This window comes from Cricetulus griseus, chromosome 2, assembly GCF_003668045.3.
Source record: "Cricetulus griseus strain 17A/GY chromosome 2, alternate assembly CriGri-PICRH-1.0, whole genome shotgun sequence".
Lineage (NCBI taxonomy): Eukaryota > Metazoa > Chordata > Mammalia > Rodentia > Cricetidae > Cricetulus > Cricetulus griseus.
In genome coordinates, this window is record NC_048595.1 from 255,470,298 (window position 1) to 255,495,204 (window position 24,907).

Sequence of the window (24,907 nt, forward strand, 5' to 3'; positions counted from 1 at the left end):
TGTCCTCATGGTGTGAGTATGCATCCTTTGGGTATATGCGCAAAAGTGGTATTGTGGGGTCTTGAGGTAGATTGATTCCCAGTTTTCTGAGAAGCTGCCATACTGATTTCCAAAGTGGCTGTACAAGTTTGCACTCCCATTTGCAATGGAGGAGTGTTCACCTTACTCCACATCCTCTCCAGCATAAGCTCTCATCAGTGTTTTTGATCTTGGTCATTCTGACAGGTGTAAAATAGTATCTCAGAGTTGTTTTGATTTGCATTTCCCTGATGGCTAAGGATGTTGAACCATTTGTTAAGTGTCTTTCAGCCATTTGAGATTCCTAAGTGAAGTAACCCAGACCCAGAAAGGCAAATATAATATGCACTCACTCATAAGTGAATATTAGACATAAAGCAAAGGATAACCAGCATATAGTCCACAACCCCAGGGAACTTAGGTAACAAAGTGGACCCTAAGAGAGACATACATGGATCTGCCTAGGAAGAGGGAAAAATTCTGAGTAAATTAGGAGCATGGGGGGGGGGATGGGGAAGGCTGGAAGGGGAGTGGGTGAAAATGTATAGCTCAATAAAAACAAGTTCAAAAACTAAGAATATGAACAAAGGTAAAATTACTCAGGAAGCCTAGAGTTTACAAAAAATGTAAATAATGTTGGTAACCAAAGAGAAGCTTCCCAGCAGATGTTGAAGAGACCAGCAATTCATTCCTTGCTCATGTTGCTTAAAACTAGAACCTTTGGGTAAGGCAGTGCCATCTGGCCATATTACCCATACTAACCTCACACTCTTGAGCACAAGGGCTCCTGCTTCAGATTATCAAGTAGTAGGCCAAGCATATAGCATTGTTTGTAGCACTGGAACATTTTGCATATGCGTGCTTAAGGTGTTGCATGCATGTATATGTCAAAATACCATCAATGTGTTTGCATAGCTTTGTATGATATGTGTGTATGCATATATACATACATATATGTATATGTATATATGAATCCTGCTTTGTCTTAGCAGTTTTTTAATAATTTATATATTTTATTTTATATACATTGTTGTTTGCCTGAAGGTATGTCTGTATGCAGGAATCAGATTCCCTAGAAGAGGAGTTACAGACAGCTCTGAGCTGCCATGTGGGTGCTGGGAATTGAACCCCTGTCCCCTGGGAGAGCAGCCAGTGCTCTTAACTGCTGAGCCATCTCTCCAGCCCCAGCAGTTATGTTTTTTAACTGAGGTTCTCTTAATATAGGAATGTGAGACAGCCTAGAAACATTTATGTGAAAGTTGCATCACAAACTGGTTTTGGAGCTGATGCTTTTGCTGTGTGTTTGCCATGCTGAAAGGGTCCGGAACATTCTAGAAAGGATTTTACTCTTTATTAGTCAGAGTGAACCAACCACTCCAGCAAATGGTAGTTAACACACTAAAAGGTTATTTGTTGCTTATGTCAAACTCTAATCCCATTGTGAGGGCCCTGCCCTCATAACCTCATCGAAACCTAAAACTTCCCAAGGGCCACATCTCCCATTGTCATCATGCTGATGTTAGGAAATTAGTATGTGACTCTGTTCTCCCCACTCCTGTGTTAGGAGGATGTAAAAATGCAAAACAAAACCTACTGACTTCTTATGGGTATGATTCATTGTTAAATACAGTCACAATGTTATGAGGTCATTTTTCAACTCCTTGTCTTACAGACTGAAACCAGAACTCATTGACTGTTTTGCTTCCTGCTAAATTCTGCGTCCGGTGTCTATGAGCTTGCTTACTCTCAATACTTCCTATAACTAGTGCTATCATTTTACTTACCATGATGCCCTCAAGTCCATCCTTATGGTGGCATGTGCCGGAGCTCCATAAAGTTGAGTATCTGTTCTTCCTTCTATGTACACTGGGTTGTTTCTGTCCCTCAGCAGTTGTGTCCAGACTGCCAGAGAAGTGGAGTGGCATCAGCTGCTTAACTGTGGCCATCTTAATGTCATTTAAGTAGAAGATTTCATAGTCTAAATCACTTTATAGAGTTCAGGCAGTTTGCTGGATCTCTGTTGTTCAAAAGCTTTTTATCAGTCTTGCCTTCTATCTTGGGTTTAGCATAATTTTTCTAAACCTCAAATTTCTAAGCTATCTTTATTGTCATTCATTTCTCATTAAAAGCTAGTCAATGAGGGGAGAGAGAGGGAGAAGGGACTTACATGTGAAACAAGCTTGTTCCCTAACTTGAACTAATAAATAATAATGAAAAAAAACTTAAAAAAAAAACAAAAAAATAAAAAATAAAAGCTGGTCAATTCTTTCTTATGGTCATCTCTTTCCTGTGAAAGAGGAAAGTCTTCTACCAAGGAAAGTTTATCTTGTTTATGTCACTACCTAATGTAGGTTGAAGGAGGATAGCCCTGTTCCCAGTGTGACTGTGACTCCAAGAATTTGTCCTTCTTAGTTAACAAAGCAAAACTATGGAGGATTGTGCTGGAAAGCTGTTAGAGCCTAGAACAGACACCTAAAAGTGGTGTATGCTTTGTGTTTGTTTTATTGGTATTATAACAGACTTGGTATTATAGCCCTTCTCAACTGTGGAAGGAGATGGTAAATACAGTCTTACTCCATTACCAGGGAAGGGGAAAAATCAAGATTTATTGAGGATACAGGAAGCACTCCACAGACTGGAGCTAGTTTAGAATAAGCAACATATGACAGTTATGAAGGCCATGAGTAAACATGGGGATTAGTCCAGAAAAAGGTATAGGAAATCGATGAGACACCATCATACACACGTTTCCTGAGGATCTGTGAAAATAACATGTACAACCTGTTTGTCATTTATAGAAAGTATTATTGTGTATGTAGGGAAATTTAAACATGTGGATGAAATAAGTAGAAAAGTAGCTTTTTCAGAATCTACAGCATTTTCTGTCCTTAAAGCTATTGCAGAAAAATGTGTCTATCAGCATCAAGTTTCAAGATTGTTGAAGCTATGCATATAAAATAATAGTTTCATAAATACTAAACAAGTTGAAGCTTTATTTTTACTTTTTAAATCTGTCCATTTATTGAGTATTGCCAGAGAATGTGAAGATGACAGTAATAAACCAGTCCCTTGAGGGAGATCAGATGTAGTACAGAGAATAAGAGAAGTGAGTACCTGAGCATGCCAGGCAGATCAAGATCACAGCAGTGGCGTGTCTACAATGAGTTGGCTCACAGGGACACAGTCTAGAAATGAAGGAGCATTGGTCTTGGCACTCAGCAGACCTTGGCTTTAGTCTTGGAGCAGCTGCTCCTGGACAACTTCCAGAAGTTTGTGTCTCTGAACTTCTGCTCTATTTCCAGGTTTAATTATATAATTAATATAATTTATACTAATACCTGACATCCAGGGTTTTGTTATGATTAGAGATACTGCATATACACTTAAGTGTTTGATATTATAAATATGGTGTTTTTATTACTATCACTGAAGAAGGGAGTGTTCTACCTTCTTTAAATCTATATGATTTAAAAACTGATCTCCAGGCCAGGAGGTGGTGGCATACACCTTTAATCCCAACACTCGGGAGGCAGAGGCAGTCAGATCTCTGTGAGTTCGAAACAGCCTTATCTAGAAGAGCCAGTTCCAGGACAGCCTCCAAAGCATAGAGAAACCCTGTCTCAAAAAACCAAAAGAGAGAGAGAGAGAGAGAGAGAGAGAGAGAGAGAGAGAGAGAGAGAGAGAGAGGAGAAACAATAAAACTGATCTCCTTTATACTAATTTGTGAATTCCTTCATCCAGTGGTTATTTAGTAAGCCATGGCTGGCACAAGTACTTAGGACCTGAGTATGTTTGAGCCTTTATTGATTTTCTAAAGTTTTTAACAGTAACGTAGTATTACAAGTCTGCAACTGCCTTTCCCTTCCCAAGAGTCCAGAGACCACCTGGCACCAGGCCCATCCTTCCTTGCCTGACCTCTTACCCCATGTCACCTTTCACCCATTCTCCTGCTTTTGGTTGCGTGCCTTCACCAGCCAGATCTTCCTTATCCCCTTCCTTAAACTTATTCTTTGTAGTTTTTCCCAGTTATCTCAGTAAAAGTTACCACTTTCTCATACTCTGTGTCCATTGTCTTTCTCATGTCATAGAACACTCTCAAACTATCCAGGTGTCTGCACAGGAAGTTTCTCCAATAGGCTCCTAAGGCCGGCTCCGACACCAACAACCCACCCACACGGGCAGGTGCTGTGCAGAGCCTTTTCTGCTCCAAGCTAATTGGAGACAAGAACTACAGTGAGTTCTCAGCACAGTCCTCTGGGCGCCACAGATGCCCTGTTTGTGGACCAGAGAGGAAGATGTGTCTCAGCCACGACAGATGCAGCCTCATTTTGTTTCATTGCCATCCTGCAGAAACTCTCCTTGGTTATGATGAGTGCAGGAGCATCACCAAGGATGGCCAGTGTGCTTTGCGGGGTTAGGAAATACTGTTACACTGAAGTAATGAGACTGATTTCAAGCCCTAAACATCTGCCAGTGTGGCACATAAATTGTAAAAGGTGTTTGTTTTCTCTTCAACTAAGTTTTAAAAGTGGGGCTGAGATTTTGGTAGAAGCGACTTGTCTTTGTCTTATTCAATAGTGACTTTCTGAGCTATTTGCCACAAGTAAAGATTTTAAACTGTTTTTGACCTCAAGGAATGAAGAAATTGCTAGAGACATCTGGAAATAGGATGGAAATGACAAATGTAGCTCATATTTGTTATCACAAGGCTGTGACTTCCAAGAGACAGGTATCCCACTCTAAAAATGGTTACCAAACACAGAGCACACACTCACAGATAGGAATGTTATGCTTCTGCTATTAGTAAATGTGGCACAGTTTTGTGGATTAATTAGCTTTAAAGTGATGTCTAAATAAGCTAGCCATTCCTGTCACTGCACTCCCTTGCTTGGGACTCCGTGTCCGTTTTACTGGGCCACACATTATGCTAGCACCCCACACATTTCATTTCTCTGTGGACCGTTTCTTTCTTGTCTATCAAGTTCTTTCATAACTGTTCCTCAAAACTCTGTGTCAAACTGATTCTAGCCTTTTCCTGAGTTCTCTATCCTCCTACACTCTTTTTCTTTCCTATCTAGAATAATCAAAACAAAACCAGGCAAGGTGGTTCATGTTTGTAGTCCTCGAACTACAGAAGGTAAGGTCAGAAGATTCTGAACTTGAGTTTGAAGCTGGCATGGGTTACATAGTAAGTTCAAGGTGGTGGGGGGAGGGATAGGTAATTCCTAGTGTCAACTTGACTGCATCTGGGATTAACTAAAACCCAAGTGGCCGGATACACCTATGAGGGATTTTTCATAATTAGATCATTTAAAGTAGGAAAACCAGCTTTTAATCTGTATCTTTTGAGATGGCCTGTTCTCCTTTATTCTGGGCCACACCTTCCAGTGGTAGCCTATATAAAGGATGTGGGAGAGGGAAGCTCTTTGCTCTCTTGCCTGCTTGCCCTCACTCTGGTTGGCAAGTCCATTCCTTTACTGGCATTAGCGCCTACTTCTTTGGGACTGATGTATACTGAAGAGCAGATGAGACATCCAGCCTTGTGGACTGGATTCTTGGACTTTCTGTTGGTAGACAGCCATTGTTGAACAAGAAGGACCAAAGCCTATAAGCCACTCTAATAAGTCTCATATATATTCTCATTCATTCTATCAGTTCTGTTTCTCCAGAGAACCCTAATATAGATTTCTAGATAGATGAATGAATGATACATAGATAAAAATCAAAACATAATAAGCAATACTTAGGAAGTTTTTGCTTCAACCATTTCCCAGTATCATCCTTTCCTTCTGTCCCCCACAGTATCAGTATATATAGCCTTCCAATTAATAATGTCCACATGACATTATTAGGTCAAAAGCTGCTTCATCTCATTTCTCTGATTATCTTTTTCATCTAGCTAGGCAAATACATGGTGCCTTATTTCTCCTGTAACTTTAACCATATAGAACTTCCTGTATGCTGTCTTGAATTAGATTATAGCTAGTAGAGTGCAAACTCCTTGAGTATTGTGTTCGTGCTTAGTTTAATTTTGCATATGCCTTAGTATTTAACATAGAGGGTTCTGCTCACCGTAGGAGCATAGGAAGTATTTATGGAACAATTTTCTTCAAGATACTAATTGCAGTTTATTTTGCTTGAACTTGGTGGTCTGTGAGATATCTTCTTCTGTCTCTCCATTTTCTTTCACAGAATTTTCTCTAGATTTTCAGAGTATAAGTAAAGCCCAATTTTATAACAAGTCTTATCTTACCTCTTGTTTAAATCTCAGTTAATGAATTGTTCCCTTTATTTTGGTAGCCTCGTTTGTAAGCTGAACACAAGGACCACCATCCTGGCAGCAACTAACCCCAAAGGCCAGTACGACCCCCAGGAGTCCGTGTCTGTGAACATTGCCCTCGGTAGTCCACTCTTAAGTCGATTTGACCTTGTCTTGGTCTTGCTCGATACCAGGAACGAAGACTGGGATCGTATAATTTCTTCCTTCATCTTAGAAAATAAAGGTAGGTGAAGAAAAATGAACCATTTACTGCAACAAGGAAAGATTAGACCTGACCAAAGGACATTCCCTTAAATTAAATACTCAAGACTTTATGTTGACAGGTAATGGAGAGATGCTTAGACAGAAGGCATCTGTGAAGTTAGTTAGTGGGCTTCAGAATAATGAACAGAAGGGAAAGTAGCTTTCTCCACCTCCATCACAAGAGTATATGAATTATATATGCATGTAGGGAGGGGGATGGATGGACGGACAAACAGACAGACAGAGATCTAGATATCCTTTCTCATAAGAGACATCCTTGTGGTAAAAAATTAATACTTTTGCACACAACAAAAATTGGAGAGAGGATTATGAAATGGAAATCAATAAATGTTAGTTTTCTTTAAATTAGACCTACTCGAGTCCTTATTGCTATAAATGAGACCAGAATTATTCTAAATAATTTTCACTCTGGGGTAAGCCTCTTTTTATTAATCTTACATCATAAGACAGCTCATTCTGGAACTGAATATGCTACAAGTAGGATGGGTCTAGATTTCAGTGAACATAAAACCTGAAGCTGATCTTTTAAAAATGTATTAGGAGACAGGTAGGGTGGTGTGCACCTTTAATTCCTACACTTGAGAGGCAAGCAGATCTCTGTGAGTTCTAGGTCACCCTCGTCTACATAGTGAGTTTCAGGACAGCCAGAGATAGCTATGTAGAAGATTCTGTCTCAAAAAAAGGCCAAAAATAAATAAGTAAATAAATAAATAAATATTAAAATGTATGTAGGAACTCAGTTATTTTTAATTTACTGATCCATTGTCTGGTGTGCGGACACAGGTTACCCAAGCAAATCAGAGAATCTGTGGAGCATGGAGAAGATGAAAACCTACTTCTGCCTCATTAGGAATCTCCAGCCCACACTGTCTGATGTGAGCAATCAAGTGCTCCTCCGATACTACCAAATGCAAAGGCAGAGTGATTCCCGGAATGCAGCCCGGACAACCATCCGCCTATTGGAAAGCTTGATCCGATTAGCAGAAGGTTTGTTTCATTTTACAGATACTTTTATTAGTGCCCAGTTTGTACCAGGCATGCACCATGCAACCAAAAATGATAAGAGTAATCACCACTCCTAGTCACTTAAAAAGTAAAGGTTGAGAGGATGTCGGAAGATGGGATAGCTTAGCAGATGAAGATTCTGGCCCCAAGCCTGATGACTCGAGTTTGGTCCCTTGGACCCACACGGTGGAAAGAAAGTATTGAATCCCACAAGTTGTCCTCTGACCGCCATACACACATGTGAAAACACAAATAAATGTAATTATAAAAATTAAAAATAGTAGTTATAGAGGTGGCTCAGCATTTAAGAGGACTCCCTCCTCCACCAGAGTTTCCAAACTTGGTTCTTAGCACCCATGTCAGAGTAACTCCAGCCCCATGGATCCAATGTCCTCTGCTGGCTTCTGTGGGCACCTGCATCCCTGTAACATGTATGTGAGTGCACACATACACACACACACACACACACACACACACACACACACACTTTTAAGAATAATAAAAATTTTATGAATTAAGAGTAAAGACTCTGAGCCCCTGACCAGCATGCTTCTGAGAATACATAGTGATTATGGAATGAGTCTTTGTATCATTTATGGACCTCCCACAACTTAAGCTATTATTCATTTAGAAAGCCTTACTTGTACTGTTTCTCAGTAGCAGACTCCCAGCATTTTAAATAGTACAGTTTCTTGCTTGTTTGGAATTGTTTCCTATGTAGTGTTACTTGTTCTTATTCAGTAATTGCCATTTGTGACTCATGCCTATTCTTTTTTTATAGAATTTTTTTCATATACTATATTCTGATCACTGTTTCTTTTCCCTCATCTCCCAGATCCTCCCCACCTCCACATGCATCCAAATCCATACCTTTTCTCTCTCCCTCTCCCTCTAGAAAACAAACAAAAATATAAACAAGAATAAAACAAAAAAAAAGGCATAAGAAACATATACACTTAGAAAAACATATACAGACACACACAAAACCCACGAAAACACACAAGCAGAACTATATAAACAAGAGGCCAGTAAGATAAAGATATATATATATAGAGAGAGAGATAGATATAGATATAGATATAGATATATATCCAAACAAAGCATTATAAGACAAAACCTATCCAAACACACCATTGAGTTTGTTAGCTATTCACTGCTGGGCATGGGGTCTGCCCTTAATCATGTTTTGTACCCAGCAAGACTCCACTGGAGAAAACTGAATTTTCCTTTACTAGTGGTTGTTAATTGGAGATAGCTTCTGTGTTAAGAATGGGAGCTTGTGTCTACTTCATTGCTCAGAATTGGGACCCCATCCTGCTTGGACCTGTGCAGGCACTACGCCCGCTGTCATAGTCTCTATGAGGTCATATGTATGTCAGTCCTGTTGTGTCTATAAGACACTGTTTCCATGGTGTCTTCTGTCCCCACCTGTTCTTCCCTTCTACCTCCTCTTTCTTATAGCTCCTTGAACCCTGAAAGGACAGTTTGATGAAGACATCCCATTTAGGACTAGATGTTCCAAGGTCTCTCACTCTCTACCTATTGTTTAGGTGTGTGTCTGTATTTGTTCCCATCTACTGCCATAGAAGCTTCTTTGATGATTGCTGAGCAAGTCACTGATCAAATAATGCTTATAGCAGAATGCCATTAGGAGTCATTATATTGCTGTGTTTAATAACAGAACAATAGTATTGGGTTTTCCCCCTAGGTCCATGGCCTATCAAGTCACCTGAGCAATGTCAGGCATGAGATCTATCTCTTAGAGTGGGCTTTCAATCCAATTAGATACTGGTTGGTTACTCTCACAACTTTTGTGCCACTATTGCACAAGTGTATTATGCATTCAGGTCACCATTGTAGACTGAAGGTTTTATAGGTGGGCTTGTGTTTAGCTTTCCCCTCCGGTAGCATGCAGAGTACCTCTAGTACCATGAACACTAGTCAGTTGGGATGAAGGCTCTAGTTAGGCACCTGTTGGACTTAATCATGTTCAATGAGTATATAGGTGTTGTCTTCATCGATAGGGCCTTACCTTCAGTTTCTAGAGAGTAACCAATAGCCTTGATGATAGCCTGAGCTGTTTGGAGCTTTCCATAGGGTGTCTTTTGCCAACAACTCAATTAGATGTAACCCATTTGTAGCACTTGAGGTTTCACTTGATGGTGAGAGAAGTCTATTTGTCCTCCCCATTATTTGGTGATTCCACTCAGATTTCTTTCATGTAGGTACGTTTTTGCTGGCCCTCCCTATATCTTGTGCCCCCCCCTTTCTCCCTCTCCCTTCCCTTTATCCATTAATCTTCCCATTCCAGACACTGGCCTTGTCCATTCATCACTGTATATTCTATTTCTCATTCTTTGGAAGATCCTTTTCTTCCTCCTAGTCCTTTACTCTATACCAAACCTTTGTGGTTTTACCAATTATAACGTGTCTATTAGATGCTTAAAAGCTAACATCTACATGTAAGAGAATACATACCATATTTGTCTTTTGGGGTCTGGGTTAATTCCAGATGATTTTTTTTTTCTAGATGCATCTATTTACCTGTGAATTTCATGATTTCTTTATTTTAACAGATGGGTAATAATACTTTGTGTAAATATACAACTTTTTCATTATCCACTCATTTGTGGATGGGCATCTAGGCTCTTTCCAATTTCTGGCTATTCTGAATAGAGCAATAATGAACAGAGATGAACAAGTATCCAAGTGTTCCCAGCCATTTGTGTTTCATCTTTGGCTACTTTCTATTTAGTTCTGTACCCCATTTTTAAATTTGGTTATTTTCTTCATGTCTAGTTTTTTGTTGTTGGATATGTAATTGGTGAAGATCTTTTCTCATTCTGTGTCCTGCCACTTTGTCCAGACGCTGGTGTCCCTTGCCATGCGGAAGCTTTTCAGTTTCATGAGGTCCCATTTATTAATTGTTGGTCTTAGTACCTATGCTGTTGAAGTCACCCACTAACTCTGTACAAGGATCAAATGTGATTTTAGCTGTATTAGTATTTCTTTTATGAACTTGGATGCCCCTATCTTTGATACATAAATATTTAGAATTCCAATATTCTTTTGGATTTTTCCTTTGAGTGTCCTTTCCTATCTGTTCTGATTACTTAGGGTTTGAATTCTGTTTTTTCTTATAATAAAATGACTGCACGACTTGCTTCTTGGGTCCATTTTCTTGGAATATCTTTTGTATCCTTTTACCTTGAAAGTGATGTCTATCCTCGATGGTAAGGCATATTTCTTGGATTTCTTTCTAGCAGAAAGGTGGATCCTGTTTTCTAATCAATCTGTTAGTTTATGCCTTTTTAGGAGGAATTGAGATCATTAATGTTGAGAGATATCAATGGGCAGTATTTACTGATTCTTGTTATTTTGTTGGGGTGGTAATGATTTTTTCCTCCTTTTGCTTTGCTGGACTTCGGTTATTTGTTCCTTATGTTTCTTGGGTGTGATTAATCACTTGAGATAGAAGTTTTCCTTCTAGTACCTTCTGGAGAGCTGGATTTGTAGATATATGGTGTCTAAATTTGATTCTATCATGGGATGTTTTTATTTCTCCACCTATTGTGATTGAAAATTTTGCTGGGTACAGTTGTTTGGTGGCATCTGTGGTCTCTTAGAGTTTGCAGAATATCCATCCAGGCTTTTCTGACTTTGAGTCTCCTTTGAGAATTCAGGTGTTATTCCAATGGGTCTGCCTTTATATGTTATTTGGTCTTTTCCCCCTTGCAGCTTTTAATAGCCTTTCTTTGTTCTGTACATTTAGTGTTTTGATTATTACGTGCTATGAAGAATTTTTTTCTGGTCCTGTCTATTTTGTATTCTATATGCTTCTTTTATCTTCATAGGGACCTCCTCCTTGAGATAGGAAATTTTCTTCTCTTCTATGATTTCATTGAAAATATTGTCTGTGCCTTTGGCCTGGGTTTCTTCTCCAGTACAGATTGTAGATTTGGTCTTTTCAGGGTCCCAGACTTCTTGGGAGTTTTGTACTTGGATTTTTTTTTAAAGAGTTAACATTTTCTTTGAAGGAGGTATCCATTACTTCTACCTTGTCTTCAACACTTGATAGTCTCTCTTCCATGTCTTATATTCTTTTGTTGAGATTTACCTCCAAGGCTTTTGTCATTTCCAGTTTTATCTCAGTTTGGGGTTTTCTTTGGTTTTTAGTGATTCTATTTCTTTGCTGAATTCTACTTTCATGCCATGATTTATTTTTTATTATAATATTCCACAGTTTGTGTTTTCACAGACTTCGTTAAGGGATTTGTTCATATCCTCTTTAAGGTCCTTGAACATCTTCACAATAGCTATTTTGAAGTCCTTGTCTTGTGCTTCAGCATATATTATATTTCACTTGAAGTACTGTAGTAAGATTACTGGGCTCTGGTGGAGGCACACCTGCTTAGTGGTTCTTGATTGCATTTTTGTGCTGGTGTCTAGGCATTTGGAGTTGGGATGGTTGTGATACTGGCTTTTGTTATCTGCTCTTGTCTTTGTTGGGTGGCTTTTCCTTTCCTTGTTTTCTGTTGGCCTCTCTGGTGTCTTAGGAAAATGTGGTGCTGTGGGTTGGCTGGGAGGGAGTACAGGTTGGTGGGTGGCGGAGAGGAATAAAGGGTGCCTAGGAGAAAAGGTTGGGAGAGACTTCAGGGAATTTCAACCCAAGGGAATCCTGTTCACACCTAGAGTTAGGGTCCACAGGGAGTTAGAGGTGTTACAGAGAGAGGGGATCCTGCAAGTATGTTGCAGTAAGGTAAAGAATTTTCTGGAGAGACAGAGCTGAGACCCAGGGTCTGAACCTAGAGTTGGAGTCTCGATCGAGTAAAGGTGCTGGGGTGGAAGGAGGTACATCTGTAAGCAAGTTGTTACTTGCTGAGGGAAGAGTGGAGAGACCCTAATGGATGACAGGAAGGGTAGTCTGATTTATCTACCTGAGTCCCTGCCAGGTGTGGCCACTGGGGCCACAGTAGAGAGTGTTTCTAGGTATTTGGGGGCTAACAAGAAGGAGTGGGCTCAAAGGGTGAGGTCTGAGAGGGTCTACAGGAGGGAGGAAGTCTGGGTCCACTCCAAAGTTTGACAGAGTTCCCCAAGAGTGCAGGTAGGGTAGTAGGACAGGCTCCTGCAAGTAGTCTGTTACAGGGCTGAGGGGAAGACTGGGCAGATTGTAATGGAGGACAGGGAAAGAGGGTGAAAATCACCTACCTGACTCTCATCCCATATGGCCACTGGCTTCCCAGGTAAAAGTGTTGCCAGCTCTAATAGATAGCTGACACCAAGGGATGGGGTGAGGGGGTAAAGCTGAGTCCACAGCAAGGTTCAGTAGAGTCCCCAGGGAATAGAGGTACAGTGGGAACATGGGTGTCTGCAAGCCGTCTGTTACAGCGCTGGGGACAGGACTAGAAAACTTGTCATGGAGGACAGGAAGGAGAGTGAAAATCACCTACCCAATACCCATCCCAGTGTCTCAAGCCTGTTCTTATAACCAGATCAGCAAAGCTGTACCCCATCCTATCCCAGCAGCTTAGGGCTTACACATACATACGAGGCTAATGTCCATCTTAGATAGCATTTACACTTTACCTGTGTTCAAATTAATAACATTCACACGAATTGAATGTATCATATCCTGAAATCATATAAACTTAATGAAAATGCCACAAAACAAATGAAACTCATTTTATTAAAGGATTTATAGCTAATATTCAGGCAAAAAAAAATCTAAAAATTATTGTTGGCTGGTTTGGTGCTTTAAAGGGCTCGTACATCATAGATAAAAGAGGTGCCAGAGATGAGAAATGAGTTTTAATTTTGTGTATTTAAATGGGAGTAAAAAATGAAGAATAAAAATTGCTAAATATTAAAGATACTTTTACAGTGCCTTTCTTTGCTAGAGAATGTTCTTATTTAAATCTACAAAATTGTGTGGGCTATGAAGGATTAGGATTGCATTCTTCACCTCAGATACTCTAAAGTGTCTTGCTGTCGTAGCTCATGCTCGCCTGATGTTCCGCAATACTGTGACGCTGGAAGACGCCATTACAGTCGTGTCAGTGATGGAGTCCTCAATGCAGGTGAGGGTAGTCTGTGCCTAATGTTCACCCTCATACGAGCCCTTCTTAAAGTGACATTTTTAAGAGTTGTAAAAATGACCAAATTCTATACTTTATACTTCCTGGGAAATTCCAAAAACAATCACTTAAAAGAAGGGGCTGTTGCAGATGGAGACCTTCACTCTGCCACCGCCATTGCCTTTGCCTACAAATGGCAAGCAGCAGGTCTCAATGTTTTCCTGTCTCAGCATACCTAGGAGAGTTCATGCCCTCATTAGTGACAGGTGGCTTCCTGGTGCAGTGATCACTCGCTGCCCTGCAGGACAAGGGATATAGAAATATAGTGATTAATGTTTTTTTAGTCTTTTGCTCTTTTTGATTTTTTTTTTTGAGGTGCCTAGCACCCAAGTAAATAACACACAGAGTCTTATTATTACTTATGAATGCCTGGCCTTAGCTTGGCTTGTTTCTAGTCAGCTTTCCTTAACTTTAATTATTCCCATCTACTTTTTGCCTCTGGGTTTTTAATCTCTCTCTTCTGTAAGTCTTACTTTCACTCTTACTCCATGGCTGGTTAGGTTGGTGGCTGGCTGGCCCCTGATATCATCTTCCCCTTATTCTCTAACTGTTCCCCTTCCTCGGTTCTCCTGTTTATTCTACCTACCAGCCCCACCTATCCTTGCTCCTGCCTTGCTATTGGCCATTCAGCTCTTTATTAAGACCACCAGGTGTTTTAGACGGGTACAGTAACACAGCTTCACAGAGTTAAACAAATGCAGCATAAACAAAAGTCACACACCTGAAAATAATAATCTGCCACACAGAAATTTGAATGGTTCCCATGATTGTGATGCCCAAGATGAGGATGTAGAAGAGAGCGGGTCTTTCCCACCTTAGATCAGTGGTCCCTGGTGTGCCCTTACTCTTGTGCAAGTTGATCTGTGACTGCCCCTGGTGTTTTCTCACCCCTCAGGGAGGTGCACTGCTAGGAGGTGTGAATGCTCTTCACACATCCTTCCCTGAAAGTCCACGGGCACAGTACCGGAGGCAGTGTGAACTCATTCTGGAAAAGCTGGAGCTCCAGAGTCTCTTGAGCGAAGAGCTTAGAAGACTTGAAAGGTAAAGGAGGAAAGGAAAGGCAGACACCTAGAGAAACATGCTTCTTTGGCATTTGGTGAAATGGGAAGTATAAAGTTAGCAGTGAACTGCCAGGCATCATATCTGGTATAACCAATCACTGCAAAACTCAATGCCAAAAACAAACCCCACTATTTCAGTACTTAATTTTTGGGGAATCAGACTGATTCAGAGGAAGATGGCTGTGTCTATGCTCCTTGTCATGTTGACTGGGTCAACACTGGGGTATGGCAGAGCAGTGTTTCAAAACTCATCACTTGGGAAGTGTGTACAATAGACATGGTAGGGACATAGGGGTGATGTGTTAAGTGAATTAAAATGTGTAATTTTACCTAAAGGTATTTGACCTGAACTTCAGTGTTCCCTAAATGCATGGGTTTCTGTAAAGCTAGACTTTGAGTCTTCGCCTCAGGAATGAGGAGTAAGAAATAGCAAGACTGTCCAGGCACCTTTGTGATTAGTCAGAGTGGCATCATAACATACCCCAACTTGTAATCGGTGTTATCTCCAAATCAGACAATGTCCGGAGTGCATGTTGAACCTGAGTGGCTGTCTATATTGGGATTGTTGATTGCATTAAGTCAGACCTTGAAAATATTTTTCCTACTATTTTTCCACTCTGCTGACTCCCTGGCTTCTCCCAGAAGAATTCTGCTTCTAATGTGTCAAACCTGAGCAAGTAAGTTTCTCCTGAGGAGTGGAGCAGAGTTGGCTTTACTCACTAGTAACAGTTATCAGGCTGTGGTAAAATGTGTAAAATTAACTGGTCTCTCCTTGGCCCTAGCTGCTTTTATGACCCAGAACCGTGTATGGTTAGGTGTAGCTGATCTTTTGAAGTTTCAGCTGGGCTCAGCTCAACTTTGCCTGGGAGAGTCTGCTCATTGTGACCAACTGGAGTGACCAAAAATGATAAATATTGGAGTCATGAAAGAGAACCACGGAGCTTAGCCTTAGTCATCTTATATTCAGAAGTAACTCCTAGACTGGAATGGGGAGAAGTGTATATGACTATCCAAAAACAAAAACAAAAAACAAAAAACAAAAAACCTGAATGTGGCCTTAAATAGTCCTCCCTACTGTTACTTCTTTATCATGCAGAAACATGTTATAGTGTTGATCTTAAAAACAGCAGAACCAAGTGCCTCACACTTCTGGTAAATTATCTTCAAGATCCAATTGGAAGCTAATCTCATCAAGTCAGAAGAACCCAAATACCTATAAGTTTTTGACTTTTAGGAAAGACTTACCTAATAGATCTCATAGTAAAAACACACATATTTTCCCCATACTTTCTTCCAGAAAACACTAGGCTAGTAACCACCTCAAATGATGGCCATTCTGTCTACTCAAGTCAAATGGCACAGATAGCACTTGGTTTTAGGATGCTGTAGCACAACTGCAGAAATTTTATGTAGGAATGTAATTACTTAGCAAGAATTAGACTAAAAATAACAAGATCAAACCATTCTACTGCTGAAATTCCTCAGCTTTGTGCCCGTTCTTACAGCTTTAGCAAATGTGAGTACCCTGACATTATCTGATGCTGACATGTCTACGCATGGCAGTGATTTGGAAGGCTGCTTGCTTCTCTGTTTGGTTGCAACCCAAATTAGAAACAAGGAACATGAGCACTCTGGTGATATTTCTAAACCTGTGAGTGATAAGTTTATAATCTATTTTTATAATTTGTTGTTTTATAAAAGTAATATACATTTCTGTATATTTTGAAAACTGGAAGTAATGAACTAGTTACTTCCAAAAAAAACCAAAAGTCAAATGTAATCTTATTTCCAAGAGCTACATATTAACTTCTTAGTATATTTAAATTTGTATTTTTTAATTCTTTTTTCTTTACTGTAAATGAATTTGAAAATAATGGTTTTTAAGTGTAATTTCCTTTCAGATTTAGCACACGGAAGCAGGTCATATATGTCCCCACAGTGAGCCGATGTTTCTAAATTAAGAAGGACCTTCTAAAGGACCCGCCCTGGGGTGTGGTGATGTTTTGCTTATGCTTTAACAAATAAAGCTTGCCTGAAGATCAGAGTGCGGAGCTAGCCATAGAGGCCAGGCAGTGGTGGCACACACCTTTAATTCCAGCACTCAGGAGACAGAGACAGATGGATCTCTGAGAGTTCAAGGCCACCCTGGGCTACATGAGACTGAACCAGTCTACAAGAGAAACAGAGCTAGGCGGTAGTGATTCACCCCTTTAATCCCAGTACTCGGCAGTCACATGTTTTTAATGCCAGCACTAGGGAGGTGGAGACCGGAGTGATATGGCTGGGCAGAGAGAGGAATATAAGGCCAGAGGAGACAGGAGCTCATTGCATCAGTCTGAGGATTCGTATAGGTAAGAACTAGTGGCTGGCTGCTCTTCTCATCTTTCAGCATTTACCCCAATATCTGATTCGGAGTTTTTATTATTAAGACAGATTAGAACTCAGCTGCCCTGGGGAGCTGTAATTCCTGCTAGAAAGTGATTCCGGCCTATGCTCAGCTTTAACCTGCCCAATACTGAGAGCAGGTTGCCTGAGTAGTAGATCCTTCATTCAGAGCTGATAAGCAGGTGCTAATTCTGAGTCAGACTGCAGGAGAGCTGCCCAGTCTCTGAGGAAACATGATGGGGTTTTATAGGAAAAGGGGGCACAGTGCCCAAAGGGTCTGCTGTGCTTATGAAGGTGGACAGGCAGTGGCAGCAGCTGCAGGCAGGAACCATAGGCTCCTCACTCCTAAGGAAGGCAGTTCTCATGGACACTAAATCCCATACCTCCTTTTGGTAAAGCTGTGTGTGACATCCGCATCTCCAGACTCACACTCTGCCTAGTGAAACCATCAGAGCCATCACTTAGCAACATCAGCTTCTGTGCAAGGAGTCACAAGTATTTCTTGTATTTGAACGTTACACATGAAAGGCTCTGAGTGAGCATTTTACACTGGTCTTCAAAAGGTCTCCAATAAAGTCACTGGCTTCCTGAGAGATCTGAAAACATAGACCAGCCTCTGGTTTCATTTTCTTTCTTTTATTACAGTTTTAGGTTGAAAGAAAATGCTTGCCAGAGCACTGAATTCAAAGTAATTTTCTTCTGCTCTAGGAGACTGTACTTGTTATTGACTAAGTGTTGCACTAATTCCAGGTGTCATCTTAAAGACTAAAGAAACAGAAGGCTGGCATGGAATTCCCTCCTTTTAACATTTTCCTTCTCTGTCTCTGCCCAGGTTACAGAATGAGAATGTGCACCAGCCCCAGCCACAGGCAGTAAATGTAGAGTCGGCTCCAGGTTCCTCGAGAAATGACCCAAGGGACAAGCCAAGGCTCAGGACTTCAACACAGCAGGAGCAGAGCTTTAGCTGCTACAACTCCTCCCCTGCTGGGAGTTCCACGGAATGTCCTGATGGAGACTCCACGTCTGGTCTTGGGCTCAATGGACCAACAAGTAGTAACCACTCAGCTGAGCACAAAGGTTGCAGAGATGACACCTTAGATTCGTTTACCCTCGTGGCAACTCCTGAGATTGAATCAGAAAGCAGTGCTGTGTCTCCTGAACTGAAAACAACTGAGGAAAATGTGGCTTTGAAAATCCCTAACAATAAACCTCAGGGCAAAGAGAAACATGGATCAGGGCACAGGAGCAAATTATTAGAAACTGGACATCTTCCATCACTGGGAGCCATGGATGCCCCCTTAAGGTCACATGGTGTCAGGGGTACAAAGGCTAGAAAGGCAGTAGTTGTATCTGAAGGAGCAGGGCAGGATAATAAACCAGACTCTGGGCTGAATCATATACCCCATAGGTCCCCCAAGCTGCTGAAAGAGGGGTCCCAGAGCATGCATAGCAGTACAACCCGGGTGCGATCACTGCCTTTTACCCCGTCCATTCCTTTGCCTGGACCAGAAAAAACAACAGGAATACCCAAAAGAAAGAGACAGAAATCTCCCGCTCAGGTGGGAGAGCCTGAACCTGAAAGTGTGGAGACTACACATACTCCATTGGTGAAACTGGCCAAATTCACTTTCAAACAGAAAACAAAACTGAGTCACTCCTCTGATGGCCACAGCCCTGTGCCTCCCAGTTCTCCTAAAATAGCAGTGAGCAGTTCTAAAATTCCCCAACAAAGAACAAGAAGAGAAGCAACTGTGCCTGTGAAAGGCCGGAGAAAGTTGACATCTACCTCAGGAGATGGATGCTCTGACCAGCTGCAGGGAAACACAAAGGAGCTCTCAAGGCAGCTACCAGAGAGAAGTCAACCACAGGAGGAGAGGGACCAGGGGCCTGAAAGGAGGGTTATTCAGCTCGAACTGGAGCTTGGGAACCAGGCTGGGCATTCTCATCCAGCTTGCGAGACAGACAAAAAGGAAGGGGGTTCCTGCAGTAATAAAAGCAGCAAGGTTCATTCTGGCACGTTAGCAAGACTGGCAACCTTCTCCTTCGCTTCCCCACCAGAATCCAAATCAGAATCCCTCCCTCCTGAAAGGAAGGACCATGGCGAGAGACGACACAGCCCTCCTGCAGCCACAGTTCCAGGGCTTGGCCAGCAAAGGCAGTCTTTTCAGCTGCAGCCGTCCACTGAGAGAGGGAATCTTTCCACACACTCCCTCTTTACTCTATCAGAACTAGATGATGAAGCATTAGATTTTGACTGGGATGAAGAGATGAGTAAGAAGTCATGATTGTGAGAAGCGGTCTGGCCATAATTGTCTTTCCCAACTCAGCCTCATGCCTTCAAAGGACATTGAGGTGTTTATAGGTGTGTACACACAATGTGTATTAAGTGCCATGCAAGAGTCCAGCTCCCTTGTTGGGTTTATAATTTCAGGTTTATCTTTATGAATTAAAACACTAAATAATGAATTCCAGTCAGTGTGATGCCAGCATTTGGGATGAATAAATTAATGCATCATTTCACAAAAAAAGATGACTTGCCATTCAAAAGCATTTCTAGTTTTTCACCTGTTTTTGGTTGGTTGGTTGGTTGGTTGGTTGGTTGGGTTTTGTTGTGTTGTTTTGGTTTGGAGGTATTGTTTTTTCATTTGATGGAGAAGTCCTTTTCTAATTTCCTTCTTTCACTCATCCAGACCAAATGGCATGAAGGGAACACTCATAAATCTAACAGGTTCTCTGTTTCCTCTATGTTCCTTTATATTTTCTACCCAGTATGGACAGAATGTGGTGAATATTTATTAACATTTGGAATACCTTGGGAAATCGAGTGGTTTTCTCCCACTTTGATGTTTATTCTAGTGCATCAGATTAAATGTGAACGATGGGTTTCTGTCTTTGAGAAGCTTCTTTCATTCCCTGCTATCAAAACAAGTCGCACAGTGGCTTTGGGACTTTCTCTTTTTTCCCCTGGAGCCAGTACTAGATGACTTGATTCTCAGGAGCCTATCTTCAATACAACTTCAGTCATGTGGTTAGAACAGGGTGCAAACCAGGACTCCAGTTGTGAAATGGGTTATATCCGTACCAGTGTTTATATGGAAATGTAACCCTGCTAGGCTGTCATTCATGTGTCTTTAAAACCAAGCAATTTGGGCTCAGAAGTAGAATGCTTATCCAGTGGGTATGAAGCCCCATATTAAATCCCTTGCACTGCAAAAACTAAAAACATAAGCAAAGTAAAAGTAAATAACACCGAAGAAATTTCTGTTGCTATTGGGAATAGATGACTCAAACTCTGTTCTTCTGTGTGCTGCTAAACCCCTTTCTTTGGATTCTAGCAAGGGTCCTTGGGGTTCTGTCCTTACTTGCTTCAAAATGTGCATTTATAACAATGGTCAATTCTTTAATTGACTGGGGGCTTTGGGACATGAAGAGTACTTAAAACTGTATGTGCTTTGTTAATGTTTATTTTGTGAAATTCATACAGGAAAAAAACCCATAAAACTTTATAAAACCCAATTTTCTTAAGTATTTAAAAATTAATTTCCAAATTGACTATCTTTCTGGAACATTTTAAGTTGTTAGAACATATTTATTACTTAAGAGCCTTCAGGCACCTCAGACTGTTCATAAAATGTTTATACAAGCAGTAATTTAAGTATTGCATATTCCTTAAACCTGCTCAAAAACATTAAACTATGGTTTAAGTAATATATTTCTGCAATTGTTTAATAACTTTCAGGCATAGAATGATCCTGAATATATTACTAATCCCCTATCATCTTTTTCTGTCCTGCATTTTAGCAGACTTCCTAGAAGTGAAGAGGAGAAAGGATTTGCTGTTTTTTCCTTTGGGGAGGGAGTATACACATGAGTGCTCAGGAGTGTGCATGAGTACACTCACATTCTTGTGCATGTGGAGGCAGAGGTTGATGTTGGTGGCTAGCTCAAATTTTTCCACCTCAATCTTTTCAGACAAGGTCCTCACCCAATCTGAAGCCTGTCATTTCAGCTACACTCACTGGTCAGAAAGCTTCCTGGACCCACCTATTTATACCCTCAAGGCTAGGGTTACAGACATCTACCTTGCTGTATGGGTGCTGGGGATTCAAACTCATGCCCTCATGCTTGCACAGTGAGCACTTGGCCCACTGAGCCATCTCCCAAGCCCCATATATAGATATGCAACACTGTGCTCTGCTCTTTTGGAGTCGGGGAGGTGGGACGGGATCTCACTCTATAGTCCTAGTACTCACTGTTAAGATCATCTTGCTGTGTGTCCTTATTAGGGTTACTATTGCTGTGATGAAACACCATGACCAAAAGCAAGTTGGGGAAGAAAGTGTTTATTTTATTTGCCTTACACTTCCACATCACAGTGCATCTCAAAGGAATTCAGGACAGTAACTCAAACTGGTAAGGAACCTGGAGGCAAGAGCTGATGCAGAGACCTTGAAGGAGTGCAGCTTACTGGCTTGTTCTCCATGACTTGCTCACCCTGCTTTCTTATAGAACCCAGGATCTCCAGCCCAGGGGTGGCACCACCCACAATGTGCTGTGCTGTCCCTACCAGTCACTAATTGAGAAAATGCCCTACAGGCCTGCCTACAGCCAGATCTTATGGAGGCATTTTCTCAGGTGAGGTTCTCTCCGTTGGATGACTCAAGCCTATGCCAAGTTGACTTAAAACTAGCCCGTATACTCTGCTTGTATTTAGTGTCAAAGTCTCCCTCCTTGGTTAATGGGGAAGTCCCTTACTCCAGTATCCTAATAACATCCTGAAATTTCTGAAAGCACGAGGGGATTTGACAACAGTGGGCCTTCCAACCTATTCATTTATTTATTTTCTTTCAACTTATCTATTTGTTTGTTTGTTTGTTTGTTTTACATTCCCCAGGTTGTAGAGATGAGGATCAGTAGAGACCAAGTTCCAGGTCCCGAGATGCACAAGACAATGCAGGTTTCACTGCTGCTGTCCATGTCACTCTTAGCGATTTCAGAGCTGGAAATAAGTTAACAAATTGATTTGTGTATTATTTTGAGACACAGAACCCTCGTGTAGCCAAGGCTGACCTAAAACTGACTGTTTAGCCAAGGCTGGCCTGGAGTTCCTGGTCCTCTTGCCTCGCCCCACCCCACCCCTACCCCCCAGCACTAGGGTTACAAGTACTTGTATCATTATGCTCCAGTCCAGCTCACATGTGGCACAGCACACTGGGTATATGCCCCACACACACATAACCCTTTTCACTGTCACTCTAATGTGCACAGAAAGCAGTAATAACTGCCATAAAGGCACACTCCTAACAGTCCTATCAGTTCCAGCTCCTTTAAAGCCTGTGAAGGTTAGGCTAGGCGTGGCATAGGTTAGACCAGGTGTGGACCTGTGATCCAGCCCTTGAGAGGCTGTGTCAGGAGGGTTACTGTGACCGAGATGTCAGCCTGGGCTCCACAGTATGTACCAGACTAGCCAAGGTCAAACTGTGTGACCCAGTCTCAAAAAACAAAAGACATACAATGGTTTTTGGGAGATTGTTCAGGCAGTAAAGTTGAAAACATTAGGACCTCGGTTCAATTCCCAGAACCCACACAGAAAAGCCAGATGTGCTGGTGTGTTTATAATCTCATTTCTGGGGAGCAGAGACAGATGAACCCTGTGGGCCTTGCTACCAGCCAGCCTGGCCTACTGGGTAAGCTTCAAGCCAGTTAGAGACCCTTCCCCAAGGTACATGGCTTCTGAGGAAGGACACCCAATACTGAGCACTGATTATCCCATGAGAACCCAGACATGAACGTGCATCATGCTTGCTTGAACACACAAGCAGAAGCAGAAAGTATATTACCTTGGGAAAAAACATTTTTAGGCCATTCTGTTTTTTTTTTTGGCTGGGTCAAACACACATAGTGTATCTCAGGTTTATATATATATATATATATATATATATATTTATATATTTTTATATATTTGAATTACAAACAAGATTGAATTACATGACGATCCCAGTTCCCTTCTCCCTCCCTCCTCTACCACCCCCCAATTAAAATCTTACCTGTCATATGTCCTTTCTTCTAATCTAAACCTGACTCAAAATTTCTGCTTCCTCATGACCTCTGCATCCTTCCTTTTCTTCCCTTCTCTCTCTCGTAGCTTCCTCCCCGCTATTCCCATGTTCTCAATTTGCTCAGAGGATGGTGATCCTTTCCCCTTCTCCAGGGGACAAAGTTTGTCTCTTTTAGGGTCTTCTTTGTTTACTAGTATCTCTGGCAGTGTGGATTGTAGGATGGTAATCCCTTACTCTATGTCTAAAATCCACATATGAGTGAGTACATATCATGTTTGTCTTTTTGTGATTGGGTTACCTCGCTCAGAATGGTTTCTTCGAGTTCCATCCATTTTCCTGCAAGCCTTAATGTCATGGTATGGTTGAGCCACCAGAAAGCGAGCGTTTCCATCAAGTGTGTCTTGATATGGGAACAACCTTGGTTTTCATAATAATGTTTGAATATTGATTACCATTTGACTTCTCAGTGCCTGCTGACACATAGGAAGGAAGTATTATACCCAAATTTGGAATCAGGTGGATTAACTTCTGTTAACTTTGTCATCATCAGTGATCTCATCCACAAAAGCAAAATGCCACGGGTATCTGAGTTAGGTATTGGTGAGGGAAACAAATATAAAATGGGAAAACGTCAGAGGTTAGCTGAAATAAAACTAGCTTTGCTGTAAGCCTCTCATGAAGGATGAGAAAGAGTCCAACAGCCTGGCCCTTCAACTGAGCATCAACTCTCCTCTCAGCCTCTCCTAGGGCCTCTCGGTCCTTGTCACTGCTTCAGTGTGTGTGCTTGTCCTGCCCCGCCATAGCTGTCCCCTGTGTTGATGACTGGTGTGCTCAGGCTCCCTGTAGTTTGTGAGATGCTTTGAGGCCTGATTCCAAATGTCACTTCATTTCTGCTTTCAGGAGAGCACCTGCCTTCATCTCACTGATGCTGCTTTTTGCTTTCTGATTCAGAGTCTTGGTTCACAGAGAAGAAAGGGGTGTAAGTAACCATGGGGCACAGGCAAGCCCAGCAGCCTGGACTGAGGGTGAAGACAATCTGGCCGGCCTCCCACATCCCTGTCTTCCAGTGGGTTTAAGGTTGTTGGACCCATAAATCCCAGGAACTGGTTATGAGTGCACTGGAACCAGGGAGGATGCCTGACCACAGCAAGGCAAACACGAGCCTTTCCGATGGTGCTGATATACAGATGAGGCTACAGAAGCAGAGGGAGCAGGCTACTGTACTGCCGAGTTCCAGCTTCATTGGCCCATGTGTGTGTTGATCTTCATAGCTGTTAGAAATGCTCAGGTGAGAGCCAAATGGCTGGAAGTATGAGGAGGGTGTTAAAATACATTTTATGTTTTTCTCCAGATTGTTTAACTAACTGTACAGTTGCCAACAAAGCAGAGACTAGATCCACTTTGAGGAGACAGAATGCCAGGCCTGCTTTAATCCTTACAATTATACAGAAGTAGCAGTCCATAAGAATGATATATGTTTTCATTGTTAGAAAATTATTTTTAAAGGTGGAGAATCTAGCCAAGTGTTGTGGCTCCATTCCTATAATCCTGGCTGGCACTCAGGATATGGACACAGGAAGATTGTGGGTTTTAGGCCAGCCTAAGATATATAGTAAGTTGAAAGAACTCTGGGCTATGAAGAGAAATTTCCCCTTCCTTCTCTCCCTCCCTCCCTCCCTCCCTCCCTCCCTCCCTCCCTTC

The 24,907-nt window shown here is 41.5% G+C and overlaps 1 protein-coding gene across 6 annotated transcripts in view; it reads left to right on the forward strand.

The window, feature by feature from the left end:
• The window catches only part of Mcm9 (minichromosome maintenance 9 homologous recombination repair factor), a 76,074-nt gene extending 56,040 nt beyond the window's left edge, over nt 1-20,034 (forward strand). Inside the window, exons 9-15 of one of the 6 annotated variants that reach the window (XR_004768436.1) lie at nt 6,319-6,521; nt 7,346-7,549; nt 13,562-13,644; nt 14,597-14,742; nt 15,405-15,439; nt 16,268-16,413; nt 17,980-18,100. Coding sequence is in view for 4 of the 6 variants with exons in the window: in XM_027402093.2 (XP_027257894.1) it covers nt 6,319-6,521; nt 7,346-7,549; nt 13,562-13,644; nt 14,597-14,742; nt 17,980-19,432 (2,089 nt within the window). In the remaining 2 variants the exon portion in view is untranslated. Of the gene's footprint in view, nt 1-1,690; nt 1,835-6,318; nt 6,522-7,345; nt 7,550-13,561; nt 13,645-14,596; nt 14,743-15,404; nt 15,440-16,267; nt 16,414-17,979 lie in introns of those variants that run through there. The other 5 variants (XR_004768435.1, XM_035440347.1, XM_027402093.2 and 2 more) reach the window with 5 other exon arrangements.
• The last annotated feature ends 4,873 nt before the right edge of the window (nt 20,035-24,907 follow it).